At 45.3% G+C, this 18,014-nt stretch overlaps 1 protein-coding gene across 1 annotated transcript in view; it reads left to right on the top strand.

Annotated features, from left to right (window-relative positions):
• Nucleotides 1-18,014, top strand: part of TMTC1 (transmembrane O-mannosyltransferase targeting cadherins 1) — a 141,014-nt gene that overhangs the window by 91,683 nt on the left and 31,317 nt on the right. The window contains exon 11 of the mRNA XM_066549630.1: nt 7,553-7,666. Coding sequence (XP_066405727.1) covers nt 7,553-7,666 — 114 coding nt within the window. The remainder of the gene's footprint in view (nt 1-7,552; nt 7,667-18,014) is intronic.

Here is an 18,014-nt window from a genome sequence, read left to right as displayed (position 1 = left end):
TAATTGCAGAAACGCAGGTGATCTGCACACAGGTTGAGCTTTATTTCCTAACTGATTGGCCAGAGCAAAGTTTAATTCATGCAGCACTAAAAGTATGAAATTGTTTTTTATGTGTACCCTTTGGTCTTCAGCAAACACTGCTGAAGTGGTTGGAGCTCTCTTAGTGGGGCTGTTTTTTAAAAAATCTGGAACTGGGGTTTCTCCCCTCTGCATGACTCATGGAATATTCTGAGCTGGAAGGGACCCACAAGGACCATAGAATGCAGCTTTTAAGTGAATGGTTCATAGAGGGCTGGGATCAAACCCACAACCTGGGCACTGTTAACAGCACACTCTGACCCATTGAGCCAATCTCAGCTCCCTGCTGGCTCCCTCAAACACTGTTTGCTGTTCAAGCAGTGGTGACAGGGCTGGACTCACACAGCAATCCAAACCTGGCCACTTGGAGGAAAGTAGGAGGGTTTCCAAGTTGGACCACTCTCTTACTGAAGGGGAGGTGGGAATGTGACAATTCCATCTGCAGACTTGCAAGCATCATATGGTGTTGTGTTGTGAAGAGCTATGGTCACCCAGGTTTAAGAATGATGATGTTAAACTGTAGCAGGTGACAGGAGGACATTGCCTTCTAGTAAGGAGCATTCTAGGGACAATATGGAGTGCTATGGGATCTCTGGCAGAAGAGAGGGGTAAGGTTATGTCTGCTTAATTGGATATAAATGGAATTTTGTCCTTCCAGCCTCCTTTCAAAGCAGGATGACTGTTTACTTCAGTTCTGAGGTGGTGCCACTGCTGCAGTGCAGCTCTGAGCTGGAGCTAACACACCTTTACCTCCAGGGAGGGACTTGGGGTAGCCCAGGGCAGTACTCAGGGCTCAGTGCTTTGGCCTGAGCTGTTTCCCTCTTCAGCTCAGGACTTTTGGGGACAGTACCAGGAGAGAGGTCTGCCCCAGGCTTTTGAGGGAATGGCAGAACTCTTAAATTCCTGCTGGGTCACCTCGTATTGTGGCCTGCCCCTGAGAGCAATCAGCAGCAGCTGCTGAAAAAAGCACTGTAAGAACAGGGCCAGCAACAATAATGCTTCTCTCCAGTTCTTTCCCAGCTTGCAGTAATCTGCAGTTTAAAGACTTCCTGAGTCAGGAGTTACTTGCTATTTTTGCTCTTAACAGCCACTGATGGACTTTTCTTCCATAATGTCTCTGACTGCTTTTTCAAATCTATTTATAGTTTTGGCTTCTACGGCATCCTGTGCGTTGGGCTCTGTTGTTAAATTACAGAGTGTGCACACTAAGATTTCCCTCTGTGTTCTGTGAGCCTTCTGCCTGATTATCTGGTTGGTGTCCCCTGGTTCTGGTGTGCTGAATGAGTTGTGAGTAGCCATCAGCTTGTCACTTAGATAAAGGCACTTCCATGCCTTGAAGCCCCATGGCCTCACCTAAGGCCATCTCCTTTTCACACTGAAGTTAGCTGGTCTTGTACTCCCCTCACAAATGGAAGCTGTTCTGCATTTCTGATTCCTCTTGTCAGTCTTCTCTGGATACTTTCATACTCCAATCCATCCTTTTGAGAAAGGGGCCAGAACCATCTTTGCAGCACAATAACATAGGACTGCTTTCTGGTTTTTGTTCTCTTCTTCTACTATAGTGTTCCTAATTTTCTGCTTGCCTTTTATGACCTCTCCTAAGCAGTGATTGATAATTTCACAGCATTCTCAATGCAAATTCCATTACACCTACTGTGACTGGAAACACCAGGTTTTTAGACATCAATCTGTGTGCAGATTTAGAGTGTGTGTGTACACACTCTATGATGCTTGTGTCTGTACTGATGCTTTGTTTCTTGTGCCATCTTTTTCCCCAGTATTGAAATACAGTGAGATCCTTCTGCAACAAGGTATAGTTAATTCTTGCAGTGTGATTCACATTGGTGTCATCAGCAAATGTGTCCCCTCTTGTTTGGTCCCCTTTCAAGATCTTTTGTGAGCACCTGAAGTAGCTCAGGTGCCATTGCATGTCTCCTGGGAGCCCTGCTTGTACTCTTCTCTAGCTGTAAAAACTGTTCACATAGTCATGCTCTTTGCTTGCTGTCTTTCAGCTAAGTATTGATTCATGAGAGGATCTTCCCCTCTTGCTCCATGACGCCTTGAAGAAATTGGAAGTCTTTAGTGAGGGATTTTGTATTAAAAAACCCCCTTTTGAGCATTTAGGTGCTCAACATTGGTGTATGTGATTTTGATTGACTGGGCTATATTTGGGTATTTATAAAGGCTTTCCATAGTTTCAATAACATGTATGTACCCGATGAGTCTATAAAACACCAACAGAGCTTCCCAAATAACTTCTTCCTGCAGTATGCAAGGCTAATTATTTGTTGGACTGTAGTTATCCAGAAATGTGCTAGAATTACGATTTATTATGGTTTTCCCCAAATTACCTGAAGTGAAAATCACACTTTCTGGTCTGTTTCCCCCTCAAGATCCCTTCCCTGGAGCCAAATGAAGTCATGTTCATCAACTTCCATTCCCCTAGTGCCAGTCTCATTTAAATTATAGGCTACCTACCACAGCTAATAGCTGCCTGTTTGATTTCCTCTGGATGCATTCTACCAGGCCCAATGGATTCATAACTGTTCTGGGTGTTGATTTGCTTTAAAGCCTCTTTTACTGCCACTTCAGTCAGAGACAGTGCTTGGGTCTTGCCCTGAGAGGAAAGGCTCCTGTCTGGCAGCTCCTTCGGTTTCCCTCTAGCAGCACTGGTGCAGAGAATCCATTTAGCTTTTCTGCTGTGGTCTTTTCTTCCTTAAGCACTACTTTTAGACCTCCATCATTTATTTGCCTTAGGGGATCTTTGGCAGGTTTCCTCTATCTGATGTATTCCATTATTAGCTTTGATAGCTTTAGCAAGTTTTTCTTTAAATCTCTTTTGGTCTGCCTAATTATGGTTTGTGTTTAACTGGCTGACGTTTATGCTCTTTTCCTTTTTCCTTCTGTAGCTGTTCCTTTTTAAAGAATGGTTTTAATTTCTCATAGCTGTCTTCACTGTGCTGTTTACCCTTATGGGCCTTTTTGTTGTCCTTTCAAGATCTTCTTTGATAGGTGTTGCACATCTCTCACAAGTCTGTAATGTGGTAGGACCCTCCTTGTTGATGGGAAGGAAATGCAAGAGGAGAATAGTATAGCAAGAAGATAATGTCATTCCAGGAGTGAGAGATCTCCCCTGTGGGGAAGAAGGAGGAGGCTGATGAGGAGAGGAGGGAGAAGTAGATGGAGGTATGTGAAACAATAATAAATTTTAATGGACAGAACAGGAGGAGGATACAGAGCAAATCTATAGATGTGGGAAAGGAGATACAATCAACCTACTTGGTATTCTCTGTGTGTGTTGAATTTTTTTTAAGAAATGTGTGCTGGGGGAATCTTTACTCACAATCCTAGTTCCTCATTCTTCTTTCTCCAGTTGCTGCTTTAATTAATTACTACTTCTTCCCTCCTCTCAGTTTTTTTTTTTTTCCTTTCACCTCTACTTTTTGTGCCTCTGTTTGCTTGTTTCTGCAGGATTGATCTGTCTCGATTCCCTTGGCTTTAACAGGCCTGTTCTGTTAAATATGCTTTTTCTATGCTGCTCCAGGAGATGTTTGTATACTCAGCGTGTTCCCAGCTTTGTGCTTGTACCCCATTCCATCCCTTTCTTAAAACTGACAGCATCTTGACATTGTGTGACGCTGTTGCCATCTCTGGGCCACTGTGGCCACTCAGTCTTCAGCCCAGGGACAAAGTTTTGTGGTTGGGTGCTGGCTGAAAGCAGCAGTGTGGGGGAGGCTGCTGCTCTCTGAGGAAATGATGCATCTCCACATACATGCACAAGCATGTGTGCAAGGACTAAATGAGAAGCAAATAAACCACAAGTATCAGACTGCATCAGCCAAATATATAGAGCGATATTTGAGGCATATTATTCCAAGACATCTCTAGAAGCCCCAAGCAGTTTGTCTTACTGTGTTGGCAGGTGATCAGGGAGGACTCACTTGTTAATTATTTAAGGAACTGCACTCTAGAGTGAATGCATGGGCCAGAAGGTCAGACTCAAACTGTGGTCAGCATCAGTGTCCAAAGCCAGGGAGAGGGAGGGGAGAGCTGTGGGCTGATCTCTGCATCCTCTGTCCTGACCTTTCCAGGCTTGTCAAGCTGCCATGTTTCCTGTTGCTCCTGGAAAGCGTTCGCACGCGCTGCCCGCGGTTGTGACAGTGCCTGGAAACCCAGTTGTAACCAGCAAAGGAACTGTACAAAAATGATGCTTTCTTAGTCAGCAGCTCCCCTTCCCAAGCCAGGTCTGCTGACTTGAGGACTTTGCAAAAACTGCTCCAGCCCCAAAGTGGCATTTACTGCTGTGTTGTTTTGTTAATTCTGAAATCTGGCTGGGCTGAAAAGAGCAAGTCCCGTTGCATTTGGGGCATCTTCTATAGGAACATTTAATATGGCCCAAAACCAGGTATCTGTGACATCAGTACAAGGGTAGGAGGCCAAGGAAGGTGGCTGTTTGTGTCATCCAGAGAATAATTTGTTGTAAAGAATCTTTGTTGATGATAATGATTCCCAAAGCAGAGGAGACGCCATCGGTTTCCTGCTGAGGCAGGAGTGGTCTCATGTTCTTCTAAACTGAGCACTTTTCACATGGATATCACAGAAAATCAATGAAACCTCAGCCCTGCACCCAGTCACCTTGTAGAGCAGAACATGCACTTGGGAAAGCAAGAGAGGGGATCTCAGGGCTTTTTTCCAACTGAAGTGGAGTTTGGATGATGCTGGTATTTGAGGTTGGAAAATACCAGTGGCATTTAATTTCCTTGATTTATGGCTAATAGGCTTTTTGTTTTTCCCTGGGGAGGAAGTGTTACGTAAAAAGGTTTGCCTATTGTTTATTTTCCATTTCTGTTGCTTACTGCTGTCGTAGAAGTCAGAAGGGAAGGAAATCCTCTGGAGAAGTGACGTCCCGTGGCAGTGGGCTCGTTTCTGGCTGGAGCCAGATTGGTCCCGTAGGTTTTCAGAAGGGCATGTGTGTGACAGGCTGGGCAACAGGGGAACAGGAGAGTTTGGAAAAGCACATTGGAAAATTATATTGAAATTGTGAGAGACTGGGAGCTTGTGGGAAGCAGAAATGGAAAAACATTGTGTTCTGCTTTGTTATTTATACTCCACCCTTTCCTTCTTGGCTTTCACTGTGGACATCATTGTTTCCTCTGTCAATGAGCAGTGTTCTCGACTGGTCAGGAACCAGTTGGCAGGAGTCTTAACTCCTAAACTCTCCTGAAAATTCCCCTCTGCATCCAGTGCTGTGTTTGCTGCCTCCCCCAGTGCAGAGGCTCCAAGCAGTTTCAGTCATTGCTATGTGCATTTTCAAAATGAAACGTTCCCCTCCCTGCCTGTGTGAGGAGAATAAATAGGTCAGTGTGATGCAGAATAGAGCATCTTAAGAACCCAAACCCATTTCTGCCTTTCCTGTGTCACCCCTGCCACCAGCAGAAGCACACAGATGCAAGAAGCTTTATTAGTGATGTTGTAATAAATGCAACCAGCGGAATTAGTGATAAATTTTACTTAAAGGAAAACAGCCCAGAATTAAAATACTTAAACGTATGTATCTTGCTGTTAAAACTGTATCTCATCAGAACTGAAGTGCTGGTGCATGTGTAATGTACTCCTCACTGTTAGCTCAGCCTGCTCTGTTTCAGCAGAGGCTGTAGCAGAGCAGCTCCTTGCACGTAGCTTGGAGGGAGCAGCAGTTTCGAGTGCCATGTCTGTGCCGGTAACACTGATGCTGATGTAATGAAACCCTCTCTGTATAAGAATTAATATTCCAGTAATGCCCAGAGGTTGTAAGTGTGTAGTTAATAGCTCCCAAGGCCAATGGAAATTAACACAGCCATAGCAGTCACACATTACTTGCTGCTGGTGCAGTATATCTTTGTGAAAACTAATATAGAAAATCATTCTCTTAAGAATAGCATCAATTAACTGATTTAATTCAGCGATTAGTCACAAAATGTCTTATTCCTGTAGTGCTCCCAGTAAGTAATTTGGAAATACCTGATGATTAGGAAGCCAAATGCAAGGTGTACTTTTAATTTTAGAAGGCAAACCGTGGCTGTGTTGAGCTGAACTCTGCAAGGCAGTTGTGGGCGAAGCTTTGGAAGCTCTCACAAGTAGGTGTTAGTGATGCTGGATGCCACTGGCTGCAGATAACCAAAAGAATACCATATTTGCCATTCCTCAGTGCTGTTCTGCAGTGAAATCCCCCTCAAAGGGTTTCTGCAGCTCTGGGTGTATTTTTGCCATACAAGAGGGTGTGCACCCCACAGCAGGGGCTGCCTGTGACCCTGTCTCAGTATGATTAACCTCCATGCTAACTAAAGTTAAATGGGAGAGGCAGACAAGGCAAAGCAACAAGACTTGGGAATTTTCTAGTCCTTGTTTTTCCTACCTGAGGTAGAAGGGTTGTAGATGCTGGGAGTAGAAAAGAGATCAGCTGGCAGGAATCTGCTTGTGAGCAAGAAACAGCACTTTGTTTGCTTTTACATGAACAGATTCATCCATCCTTATTTCCCATTACCTCAGAGAGCCCCTGTTTATGTGCTGGAAAGGATTCCCGCATTAAACAGAGCACTGACTTCTCTGGATTCTTGCAGGGGAAATGTTTCCACAGTGTACATGCTCCTGTGATTTCTTTCTCTGTTTAACCTTGAAACAGCATTTCCTCTGGCTGTGCAAGGTGTACCTTGCTTTCTGTGCTCTCAATTAAGCAAATAAGCATATGCTTGCTTTTGTCTTTGTGCCCTCATTATTAATTCCAAATGTTGAGTTCAGTCTACACGTGGCAGGGGAGGCAAAGGGGAGGGATGGGGTGGCTGTGCAGCCAGATATCCTCAGTCATGTATCATAATGCCAGAGTGTTATTTTGCCACCTAAGGGTTAGAGTTCCCATTAGCCCTCACCTCCTGGGCACACTCTGCTCAGCCTCAAGCAGTGCACATGTGCTGGTACTTGGAGTATGCCATGCATTCCATCTAGTGGCTGATGCACATGGAAAAGATACCCTACCAGATACTTTCTGGTAGCTGCAGTGCCAGGTTTAAATCAAGATGCTTCATGACACTCAAGTTTAAGCAGGGACCCTGTTTTTAGAAAGTACTGTATGCATTCCCTCTAAATATTAACCGTTTAGGTTTTGGTCTTTTCAGTTTAGTAATTCAGATTTTGAATAGAGCAGCCTCTGGCCACAGGGAGCGTTGCAGTGCTGCTGCTGGAAGTGCCTGCAGTGACAGCCACCAGGATGAGCTGAATTGCTGCCACACGTTTATGTCTGCCTAGGGCACTTGGCACAGGGGACAAGCTGGGAGTTCAAGCACGAGCTGTGCTGGCACAAATGCACAGGAGGTGACGAGGTGCTGGGATCACCAGCAAGCTTTTCAGGAGAAGGGAGGGACTGCCAGAAGAAGGTGCACCCAGGGAAGGTGGGGTAACCTGGCTGCTCACGGTGTCCTGCTTCTGTTCCTCTTCACAGCTCAGGAGTGAAGACCCTGCCCCACAACGCCAAGGTGCACTACAACTATGCCAATTTTCTGAAAGACCAGGGCCGTAACGTTGAAGCAATCTACCACTACAAAACTGCTCTCAAGTAAGTCTCTCAGGGCCTGTGGGGGCTCCTGCTGTTAACCCTTCTCCTTCCTGACAGGCATGGGGTGAGTTGGCTGCTCCTCATCCCTGGCTCTATGGGAGCAGCTTGGCTTTGGGAGCCTGGGAAAGTTCCCTGGCTTGGGGTTTGTGTGCCATAAAATGAGGTAGCCTGGCTTCCCTCCAGCTCCACGTGTGTGTGTGTGTGCACTTCAGTACATGAGATAGAAATGTTACCATAGCTACACGTTGAGTGATGAGGTGTCGTTTACACAGCTGAATGTATGCTGGTAAGCTGGAGGTAGTTGTCCTAAATGCATTTTCAGGTTCCTGGCCCATTTATCTTTGTAAATTGTTAATGGTGCATGCCTGGAAAATGTCAGTGCAGTAGCCATCTGAAGTGCAGTAACAATAATGGTGCTTACTGCTTGTGTTGAGGCTTCTGTCCACAGAGCTTTGCATGAATGCTAAACTAATTGATCCTGAAAATGCTCCTGTGCAGAAACAGGGCAGATATCATTGCTGAGGTTCTGTGCAGGGGGAAGCTGAGGCAGCAGGATGAATTGCCTTGCTTGTAGATGAATGGTAAATCAGGGCCCAGGGCTGGGCTATAATTTGGGACACGTCCTGTGGCTGTGGTGCCTGTGGAGGACCCTCCCTTCACACACAGATGGGGTCACTGCCTGTGAGCAGCTTCCCTCCCCCTACTGCTCCTCCTCCCTCTGCTGTTCCTGCAGCTCAGCTGCTCCCCAGGCAGTGCTCAGTGCATCAAGCAGCTCACCCTAGATCCCCAAACCTCTCCCCTCTGGTTCTTGGGGCCTGGGAGAGAGGACAAGCCCCTCTGGGGGATGAATGCAAGGAAAAGGGCTGGGGGGATGGCATGGTGGCAAGCATGGAGTGCACAGATAGTGTTTTCAGGAATAGAAGCATGTTTGGGAAGGGCATGCAAGGTCAAGAGTGGCTCTGATGGACAGCAAGGGCAGAGCTCAGCTCATAGGGCATGCCAGGAGGTGGAAGAAGTGTTCTTTCCTGACATGTGATGTGACAGAAAACTCCAGAAATTACATGTATGCTTTGTCTTTTGGCCAGCTGACAGGGTTATGATAAAAGCTCTCTAAGCGCTCCTAGCCCACCCAGGCTGACCTGTGAGGACAGGAGTTCATTGTCACTGAGGAGGGAGTGAACCTGGGTGAAGGTGATTTTTCACTTTTTTGAGCAACATCCTGTTATCTTTTGCCATGCTGGGCATTTGGGAAGTCATTTGGAAAAGCCCTCTATTTTTTTAAAGTTTCCAGCAATGGAAAATCCAGCACAACCATCAGTAAATGGTACTGAAGGTTAATTACATTGGCTGTTGAAAATGCCCTCCCTTATTTTTAGACTGATTTGTTTGACATCAGCTTCCAGTCATTGAATTTGTTTACACCTTTCAATGCCACACTGAAGATCCCATTACCAAAATTCTGTTTTCTGTAGAGTGATCAACTCCTCCCTTAACCTGCTGCTTGATAGGTGCTGGTTTTTTCAGCATCACAAAGTTTTGCAGTCCTCCAGTTGTTCCTGTATCTAGTCTTTGGACTTCTTCCAAGTTACTGGTAAAGCCCATTGCAAGTTAAAAAAAAGAAGAGAATGACAAAAATTATCCAAGCCCTGCAGTGGAGTGCACAGAGTAATGTAACTGCTCTTACCACCATTGCCTCTGCTTGTGTAAATGGGATTTGCAGACAAAAGATCTTCTCTAACTCAGCAGCACCCATTTATTGTAATTATAATGCTGTTTTCTGCTCTGCAGTATTTCAATTATGAAAGAGTCTGTTTTGAGAGCTGATTGCAAACATTTTCTCCGCTGTATTACAGAGCACTGTTCATGCTGGTGGTTTATAGAGCATCTGAAGCCTTGTTGGGGCTGGGAGCCCCACAGAGCCAGCCCTGCTCTTCTCTAGGTGCTTGGTGTCTCACTGGTGCTAGCACTCGACTTGCTTCAGTAATTTCAGCATTAGCTAGCATTTTGGAAAAGTGAAACTCACCTTGCACATTCTCTTTTTGACCCAAAAGTGCAGGCCAGCACTTGGAAGTCTCCATCACTGGGAAGCTGCACTACTTGTTCTTGTCACAGTGTATCTCTGCACTTACATTTTCCTTATATTTACTCCTTCTTCCCCCCTCTGGCACAGGGAAATTATTTGGGGTCTGTGTAATGAGCAACAGAACAATGTAAGTAAAAAGTGCACTGTGTTCTTCTGTTGAGAATTACATTCTGTAATGTCTGTGTTTTCCCCTCAGACAGTCAGACCCTTCCTGCAGTGCCAGGGTTTGTGTGTGAGCCCTGCAGCCTCTGTTAGCTGGATGCCTGCATTTGGTGGCTGTGTTGAAGCAGTGGAGAAGCTGCTGGGTGTGGGCAGGCAGCTTCAGGTGGATACAGTGCCAGAGCATCCCCAGGTATCACAGAAAGCAGCTGCTGTGTCTATAGAGCTGTTTCCCCATCCTCACAGGCACCAGCTCCTCACAGACTGCTCTGATTGTAGACCAATCTCCATAATTAGAGAGAAGGAAGTAGTAGCTGTAATATCCTGAGCAGAGTTTGGTAGTTCAGGGTATTTTTGGCCACTGGCTTGACCTGGAAAGATGAATTACCACTCTGTAAATTTCCATGTCAGGGAGTAGGCAGACCAGCAGCTGAGGTATTCTCACAACAAGCTTTCATGATTTCCCACAGGTACCCCTCACTGAGTGCCTGCTCTCCCAATGAGTGTGGGTGGATCCATCCTCCCCAGGTTACAGAAAACCCAAGCTACTCAGGAGGCTTCACAATCCAATGGTAGCACAGCCAAGAGCACAGAAGATAAAAATATTATTTCTGCCTAGTGCTCAGTGAGCAGATCAATAGGGAATTAATAAGGAACTGGAGTCGATAAGGACACGGCTTGCTGCCTGGGAGCTCCTGGGAGACAGGAAAGGGAGAGCTGCACTGCCTCAGTGGGTGATGGCTCATCCCCTATTCCATCTTTGTGCCAAATGACAGTGCAGCTCTGCTTGATCTCTGGTGAATGAGTTTCATTGTTTAGTAAACAAAAAGTGATCTTGTCAGTCTGCACGCTGCTGCTTGAACTGTGAGCAATTTGCCATTCCACCAACTCCACCAAGGTGAGGAGGCACTTCCATGAGCTCCTGCTCTGCCAGCAGTGCTGGCTGCCATGTGTCTGCTCAGCAAAGCAACACCTTCCTCCTGGGAAGCTGTAACTGTGGGAAAGGATGCTGAAGTGCACGCAGGTTACCTAGTGAAATTCTAGCAATGGATACTAAATCCTGGGAAAGTTGATCCCCAATGCTTTCACTGCTCCCTTTCCTGCTTTCAGAGACAGGTGGGATTTGCTGCTGGCAAATGTTGGTGTATCTCTGTTAACTTCAGGGCAGAAAAGTGGTGAAGGAGAATAAGGGGTTTTCTCTGACAGTGGAACTGCAGGGCAGGTTTCCAAGGCAAACTTGGGAATTAATCCCAACAACCACCATTGCAGGTGGCCCATCAGAAAACTCATTCCTCAGCCCAGCCCAGAGGCCAGTGACACAACACCCTGACCTAGCTGGACTTGGGTAATTAGTGCAATCTAATTATGTTCTCCAGGAGTGGGGGAAATGAACACTGAAATGAAATGCAAAAATGGAGAATGATGTTTGAATTGGATATGGGTGATGAGGTCTCTGGTGCCAGGATGACCCCGAGGTGTTAGAAAAGTCTCTTTATCCCAGCCCCAAGACCAAAGAAGAAGTTGGGATTCCTCAGCTCTGGTTTTCAAGGTTGTTTATTTGCTCTTATGTAATGCATTGTCTTTCTGACCCGTTGAGGTCTGTTCAGCAGGTCGGGTTGAGGCACACTGACTGCCCTCAGGGCAGTGTTTTTATCCTAAAAGCTACGTGTACTTTATTTACAATAATTTTCCAGTACCTATCACCTATGTTAGACAGTCTGTCTCTACTCTAAACCAATCCAGAAGTGCCATCATCACAGCAGAAGATGGAGGACAAGAAGGAGAAGGAGAAAGACAGAACACGCCCAGATTCCTCCATCTTGCCTCTTGAACCCCCATTTTAAAAACCCCAAATTCTACTTTTCCACCCTGTGGTAAATTCACTATCATTCTATTCAAACCCCTGTGGCTTGTAACTCCTCACATAAAGTTGGTAATTGTTTCCATGGGTTAAAATCGAAGGCACAGGTGTCTTTGACTCCATGCCAAGGTCTCTGAGCCCCCTGCCAGGGTCTCAAGTCCTCCAGGGCAGCCAGAGGAATATCTTGGGTTCTGACAGATGGGGAAAATGAAAAGAACAAAAATTCTTTATATGAAGGAAAAGCTCTTCCTATATGCAGTTCCTAAAAGGGGAATGGCAGTGGAGCCCTTCAGAGATGAGTTACCCATAAAACAGCCCCGACAAACAGCTGGTGTTCAGCAATTGTACAGTGGGTTATAAACCTTTCAGCTTACCTACAGTAAAACAAGAAAAGCACACTGCTGCATTAGGCTGCTTCACTGGTTTGCCTGACATATGGTAGTGACCCCAGGAGATCCTTGGGGTTTTTTCCTTCAGAAAGTAAAGGCCAAAAATAGTCCATCTGAGATGTGACTACAGCTATTCTGAAAGCTGGCCTTAACGTTCTTGCTGCTGCTTCTGCTGCAGGTTTGTGGCTGTTGTTAGGAATTCTGGAGAACCTCTGCTCCTGGAGATCAAACAGGGTTGATCTTATCTGAAATTTATCTCACCGCTTGTCTCCCATTTGTGAGTCAGAATATGAGGTCGTACAACCTCACACAAATATGAAGAACAACTCTGATGTGCTAATGAAGATGTTTTTGCTGTGTTTATAATTACCAAGCCTTTGTCCTGCTCTTCCCCAGCCTTGTGTGCTTGATGTCACTGTTGATACTGTTGTATTGCTCTTCAGCAATGCACATGGGCTGACATGCAGAGAGAGAAAAACAGCAGAGCCTTGAAAGCCAATTGGTGAACATTCGTTATCAATTAAATCAATCTCCTTTTAACAATGGAGGGGAGAAAAATGATTCACCTTACCTCCTACAATTGCACTCATTCAACATTTTAATTCCCAGAGCTGTTCTTGCCATCCCTCTCTGTGTTTGTTTCCAGGGCAGTGCTTCCCATGGGAGGCAGGTCAGTGTGAGCATCAGCGGGTGGGGCTGAGGGAGGTTGCCGAGTTCCTTGCTGGAGTTGGGTGCATACACATGCTAATAGTAGTTCTGTGCTACATTTCTGTGTCTGGGAAAAGGTCATCATCTAAAAATTCATGTTTGCCTTCTGGATGTTAAAACATACCTGACAGTGCAGAGTCCTGCAGGAGGTGTTCACCTTGTGCAGTGTGATACTGTGGATTTATTTACATAAATGCACTGGTGTGTGTACCTGAGAGTGCTGCAGTGTTACCTCTGTGTGTGTACATGTCCATCAACAGGTTCCTAGCCACAAGCTCCCCTTGGACTTCCCCTGCCAAAGGCTGCTGACCAAACAGAGCAGGAAAGGGACCAGCCTGCCATGCAGAAACCTTAATTTCCCCTTGTGGCATCTTCTGGGGGAGGGAAGTAGGAACTCTTGGACTGGTTTTCTTTGCAGTTCAGGGAGCTGTTCTGCTGTTCAGCCATGAGAGAGAGGAGAGAGTGGGCCAGGAGGCAGGGAAACCAGTATGGAAACACTTGGTCCTGCAGCTTGTGTGGTCTGGCTCTCACAGAGCTTGCAAGTAATACATCTTAGGGCATTGCATACAGCCTGGAAATGGGGAATGCTGCTTTGTGGCATCAGTAAGGATCATGAAATCATGGTTAGTAGTCAAACACAGGCTAGGTGGAGAAGGGAAAACAGTGTAAGCAGCTTATCTGTATCTCTCATTTGAGGGAACAAAATTGGTTCATAGCAGCAGTGGAATGGGTAGGAAAGAAAAAAAGCAAGGCTGTTCTTTCACCTCACTACACTTTAGAAATAAAGCCCTAATGCTGTAAGGGAGACTCAGGTTTCTTCCTAAGCTTTCCCACATACCTTCCTGCTGGGTTTTTATATGTCTTAAATCAACGGTATCTGGGGTTGTTTAAATTCTGTTAAATTGCACTCTCCATGCAGTAAAAAAAATTGTGTTCTTACAGCACTTTATGTGTGTGTGTCAATGTATTTGCCTTTAAAATGCCTCTCAGCATGGACTGCAGGTGGCCTTGGATACCATCTGTGATTTATTTCTGGGAAGAATTAAAATACCAGCACCATTTGTTAGCCTGTTTTTATAGTGAGTAAAAAATGTGCATTTGCTGCTTTGCTGTGGCTGCTTTTGCTCCTGAAACTATGAGTGCCCTTCTGACACTCTGATATTACTTAGGTCAGGCCCTTGGAGCAAGCCTGGAACATCTTCATAGAGATTTCAGGTAATGCTCTGTGTTAGTGGGTATTATGGGCTGGAGGTGGATCATGTCCAAGCAGTTGGGAATATCTTTGTGGTGTTCTGATTTGAGCTTTGACAGTGGGCTTAAGAAGTATTGGGTAGGGATGGTGGCTGTCCTGAAGCTGGACAGAATTGTTGAGTGTTTTAGTGGTAATTGATGGCTGAAAGGGCTGCCTTGTAATTTGAATCAGAGACTTAATGGCCTTTACAACACGTTGCATGGGACAATGACCAAATTACTTCAGTGAGTGTAATTTATTTTTGAACCTGTTCCATATAAAGTGCTAATCCCTGCCTGTTTTGAGGGCTGCTCTAGCTCTGCTCAGTTTTTCTGCTTTTTAGTGACAAAATAACAATCAATGCACAGGCTTTTATTTACTTGGAAACAGAACTGGTATATGTGCAACCATGATGCAGTGTGTGCATGTAGAGCCACGGGAGCTGGGTGTGCCTGCTGGGATGGACAGATGGATGTGTCAGCCCTGGACACTGATGGTTACAGGTGGTGGGGTCCCTTCCTACACCCTGGTGTCTTGTTGTGGGTGCAGGTCCTTTTGTGCTGCCCTTCAAGGACTTGCTGGCTTTTCAAACACATCATCTTAGAGAAAAGCCCCCATCATCTCTGAGGATGACAACTCCATAGCCTTCCTCAGAACTGCATCAAAGCTCTGCCTTCTTATGTATTGGGGACTGATAAAAAAATCTGCGTAATGAAAAATGCGTCCCTAATTAAAAATGCTTTTTCTTATTGGGACACTAAGAAATCTATTTTGACTATTTTTGAGGATCTATTTTGATTCTCCTGTGGGGTATGCAGAGAGAAGCTTGTGATTGTATTTTGCACGTGTTCAAGTCTACCTTTCACTTTTGGCTAATGATAACCTCAAATCCAAGGGTTGATTACTCATTCCCACAGCTACTGCTTTTTTCTTAGCCTGCTGTCCTTGTTTTGATGAAAACTGTGCAGTATGGGGCTGTAAAGCTTCCCCTAGCACTTGGGTGATTTCACCCCATCTGCTTTGGTGAGAGTATGTTGTTATTGTATCCCCCTCATGCCAGGTTTGATTGAAGGGCTCACACCATGTTCTCTTGTTTGCTGTGGTGTCCCTGAAGATTCTGTGGGCTCCATGGAGGTGTCTGTGTTGTTCACACTGTCTATAAGTCAGGCATGTTGTGAATTATTAGTCCTTTGCTGGGCTTCGGGAGTGTTGAGATTTCTGGGATTTTCAGGACTACGTGGATCCTGCATAAATTCTTTATGTGAGAGAACAAGCAGACAGCCCTGTTTGATAACCTCATGTTGCCTCGTCACTTCAGGGAACATGCAAGTTTAGCAGGAGAGATTTTATTTATTTCTATTTAGCGGTGGTATTGTTTGACTTAAAATCCTGTTTTTTCTCCTCAACTCTAACTCTCAGGCTTCTACCCTGCCCAAGTTTGAAAATTTATAAATTATAATATTGTTTAGTGTGCTTCTGGTTGGTTATTTGAATGGCATGCTTTTGGATATTGCTGTAGGTTGGGGGTATTTTTTCCTTAATGGATGTCAAGCTCAAAGAATTCACGAGGCTTTTGTCAATGTACAGATTAAATCTATTCAGCTTCTCTATTTTTTTTTCCCATTTCTGTCCTGGAGAGGTTTCTCTCAGTATCAGGGTGCTCTGCAATTCAGCCTGGGAGGCTCACCCTGCTGAGAGGGTTTGCTGGTAGCAGTGCACCTGTGGGCTGCTCTTCCTGGCTGATGGGCAGCGGGACAAGCTGATGCCTCAGGTTTTAGCTTTTATGTTTTTCAGATTCTGTTCTGCTTTAGTGTGTAGTTCTGAGCCTCATATTGGGGGATGGTGAGCTCTCTTCACCGAGTAGGAAAACAAAACAATTCCTTCTCTAGCTGGGGACCAAGGACAAATTATCCAAATTTCAGGCCCAAGAGCATAAACAATGTGGACTGAAGAGAGAAAAACAATGGGACTTCATACGCTGAAGCTATAATTGGACAATTAACTCTAATATGCAAATGGATCAGAACTTATAAAAGTGACTGGTCATGAATTTAGTGACCATTTTGGGTTCATCTGGGGTGTAGCTCTGGCTGGGCTCTTGTGCTGCCCAAGGTGTATCCATTGAGGCCTTTTAATAAATTTTTTATTCTTTAGCTGTGCCTAGCCTCTGTTCTAGGTCAGCTTGCACAAGGCATCAAAGCCATAAAGCCAGGACCTTACTTCCTTCCACTGATCCCTGGCTGTGATTCAGCACTTGCTATTTATACCTCAGCCTCTGGAGATCCCAGGTTAGATCAAGGTCCTGCTGGAGGCACTGCTGGTCAGGCATGACCTTCACTGACTTCTTGGGCAGGACCTCCCTCCCTCAGGAGCTGGGCTGGCCCATACAGCAGGACCCACAGCACTGCTCAGGGATGCCCTGTGAGCCCCCAGCACCAGGCTGGGATGGCATCACTCCCTGTCTCATGCCTGGCATTGTGTCAGGAGCCCCTGGCAGCTGAGTGTGTGGAAATGGGTGTGATGTAATTCCCAGCTCCGGGCTGTGCTGTGTACAGCCGCGAGTCTCGCTGCTCTGTCACGCTTTCACTGAAGGAGATTATGCCTGAGGCTTTCAAAGGAACCTAAAAGCATTAGATCTCTCACTTGCCTGACTTTCAACAGGATTTCCAGGTGCTTTTTTAAATACAAAAAATACCAGCCTGCCACAAACCTTCTGCCAAGCTGAAGGGTGTTGCCTTAGAGGAAATATTGATGGAACTGCTAGAACTCTTCAAAAAAAAAGGCTGCTGCTTGATATTCCAGGATCACCTCTTCTTCCTTGGAAGAAATTAAAATGTTGCAATTGAAAACCTTTTTGAGGAAGACACAGGATCTGCCATCCACAACTCCACATCATCTAGAGCAGCTCTTGAAACAAGGTGCCACACCATCATGAGGCCATGACCTGAGTTGTTGCCAGTGCAGAATTGTTCCCAGAAGGATGACTGGTCTCAGAATTACATCAGATCATGTTTTAATTCAACCTGACATAGAACTTTATTGAGAACTTACATAAATACATGAAAATGAGTATGATGTAATATTAAAATTGGAAAATTGGCTTGAAATCGTATGCTGGAGTAAATATAAAATGGGCAGTATTAAAACTTGGCACAGATAGAAACGTTATTCATATAACATTCTTACTTTAGTTGGCAAAACAATGCCAATAATTACAGTATATATTGGAATGGGCAAAATGTGTCTTAAAAGCAAATTGCCATGCTGCCAGCAAGTAATTGGGCCTGGGTAATTAAGGCCTGAGTCCCTGTGCTTGACGTGGCTGCAGGGAGCCCCATGGATGCTGAGCTTTGTTTAGGGCTGGACAGGCACCAGGAGAGCCAAGAGTGGCTGTCAGGGAAGTGTCCTCTTGTATGGAGGAGGAGTGGTGAGAGCTGTGGCCCAGGGCTCTTCAGGCTCTCCTCTCCTCTTGCCACAGAGAGGTAACACAGCCTGTTTTGTACTGCAGCACAGGGGGCTGACTTACCACAGCTGCCTCAATGTGAGTGCTAAGTTTAAATGCATTGTTTAATCAAAAGTTGTGTTAACAAAAACCAGGCACACTAGATATTTCCAACTGCATAATTTATTTTTAAATTATTTTTCACTTATTATTTTAATTTATAGAAGAAATTAATATGCTTGGACTTCCTTTGAATATTATGCAAGATGATAGAGGCAGTTTTTTTGTCTTTCTGCTGCTGCTGCCATGGCATGGCTGTTGGGTTGATGATGACCAGAGTTGCTTACAAGTTTTATAATGGTTATAAGAACTCATGTTGTAAGTCACTGGGAATGTGCTTTCAACAGGCTTATTGTCAGCCCTTGGAGAGTGATGAAGGGCTGGGGCATCAGGAAGAGTCACCCTCGCGTGACAC

Source organism: Molothrus aeneus, chromosome 5 (genome assembly GCF_037042795.1).
Source record: "Molothrus aeneus isolate 106 chromosome 5, BPBGC_Maene_1.0, whole genome shotgun sequence".
NCBI classification, from domain to species: domain Eukaryota; kingdom Metazoa; phylum Chordata; class Aves; order Passeriformes; family Icteridae; genus Molothrus; species Molothrus aeneus.
Note: the sequence above shows the minus strand (reverse complement) of the source record. Positions and strands in the feature narration are given on the sequence as shown.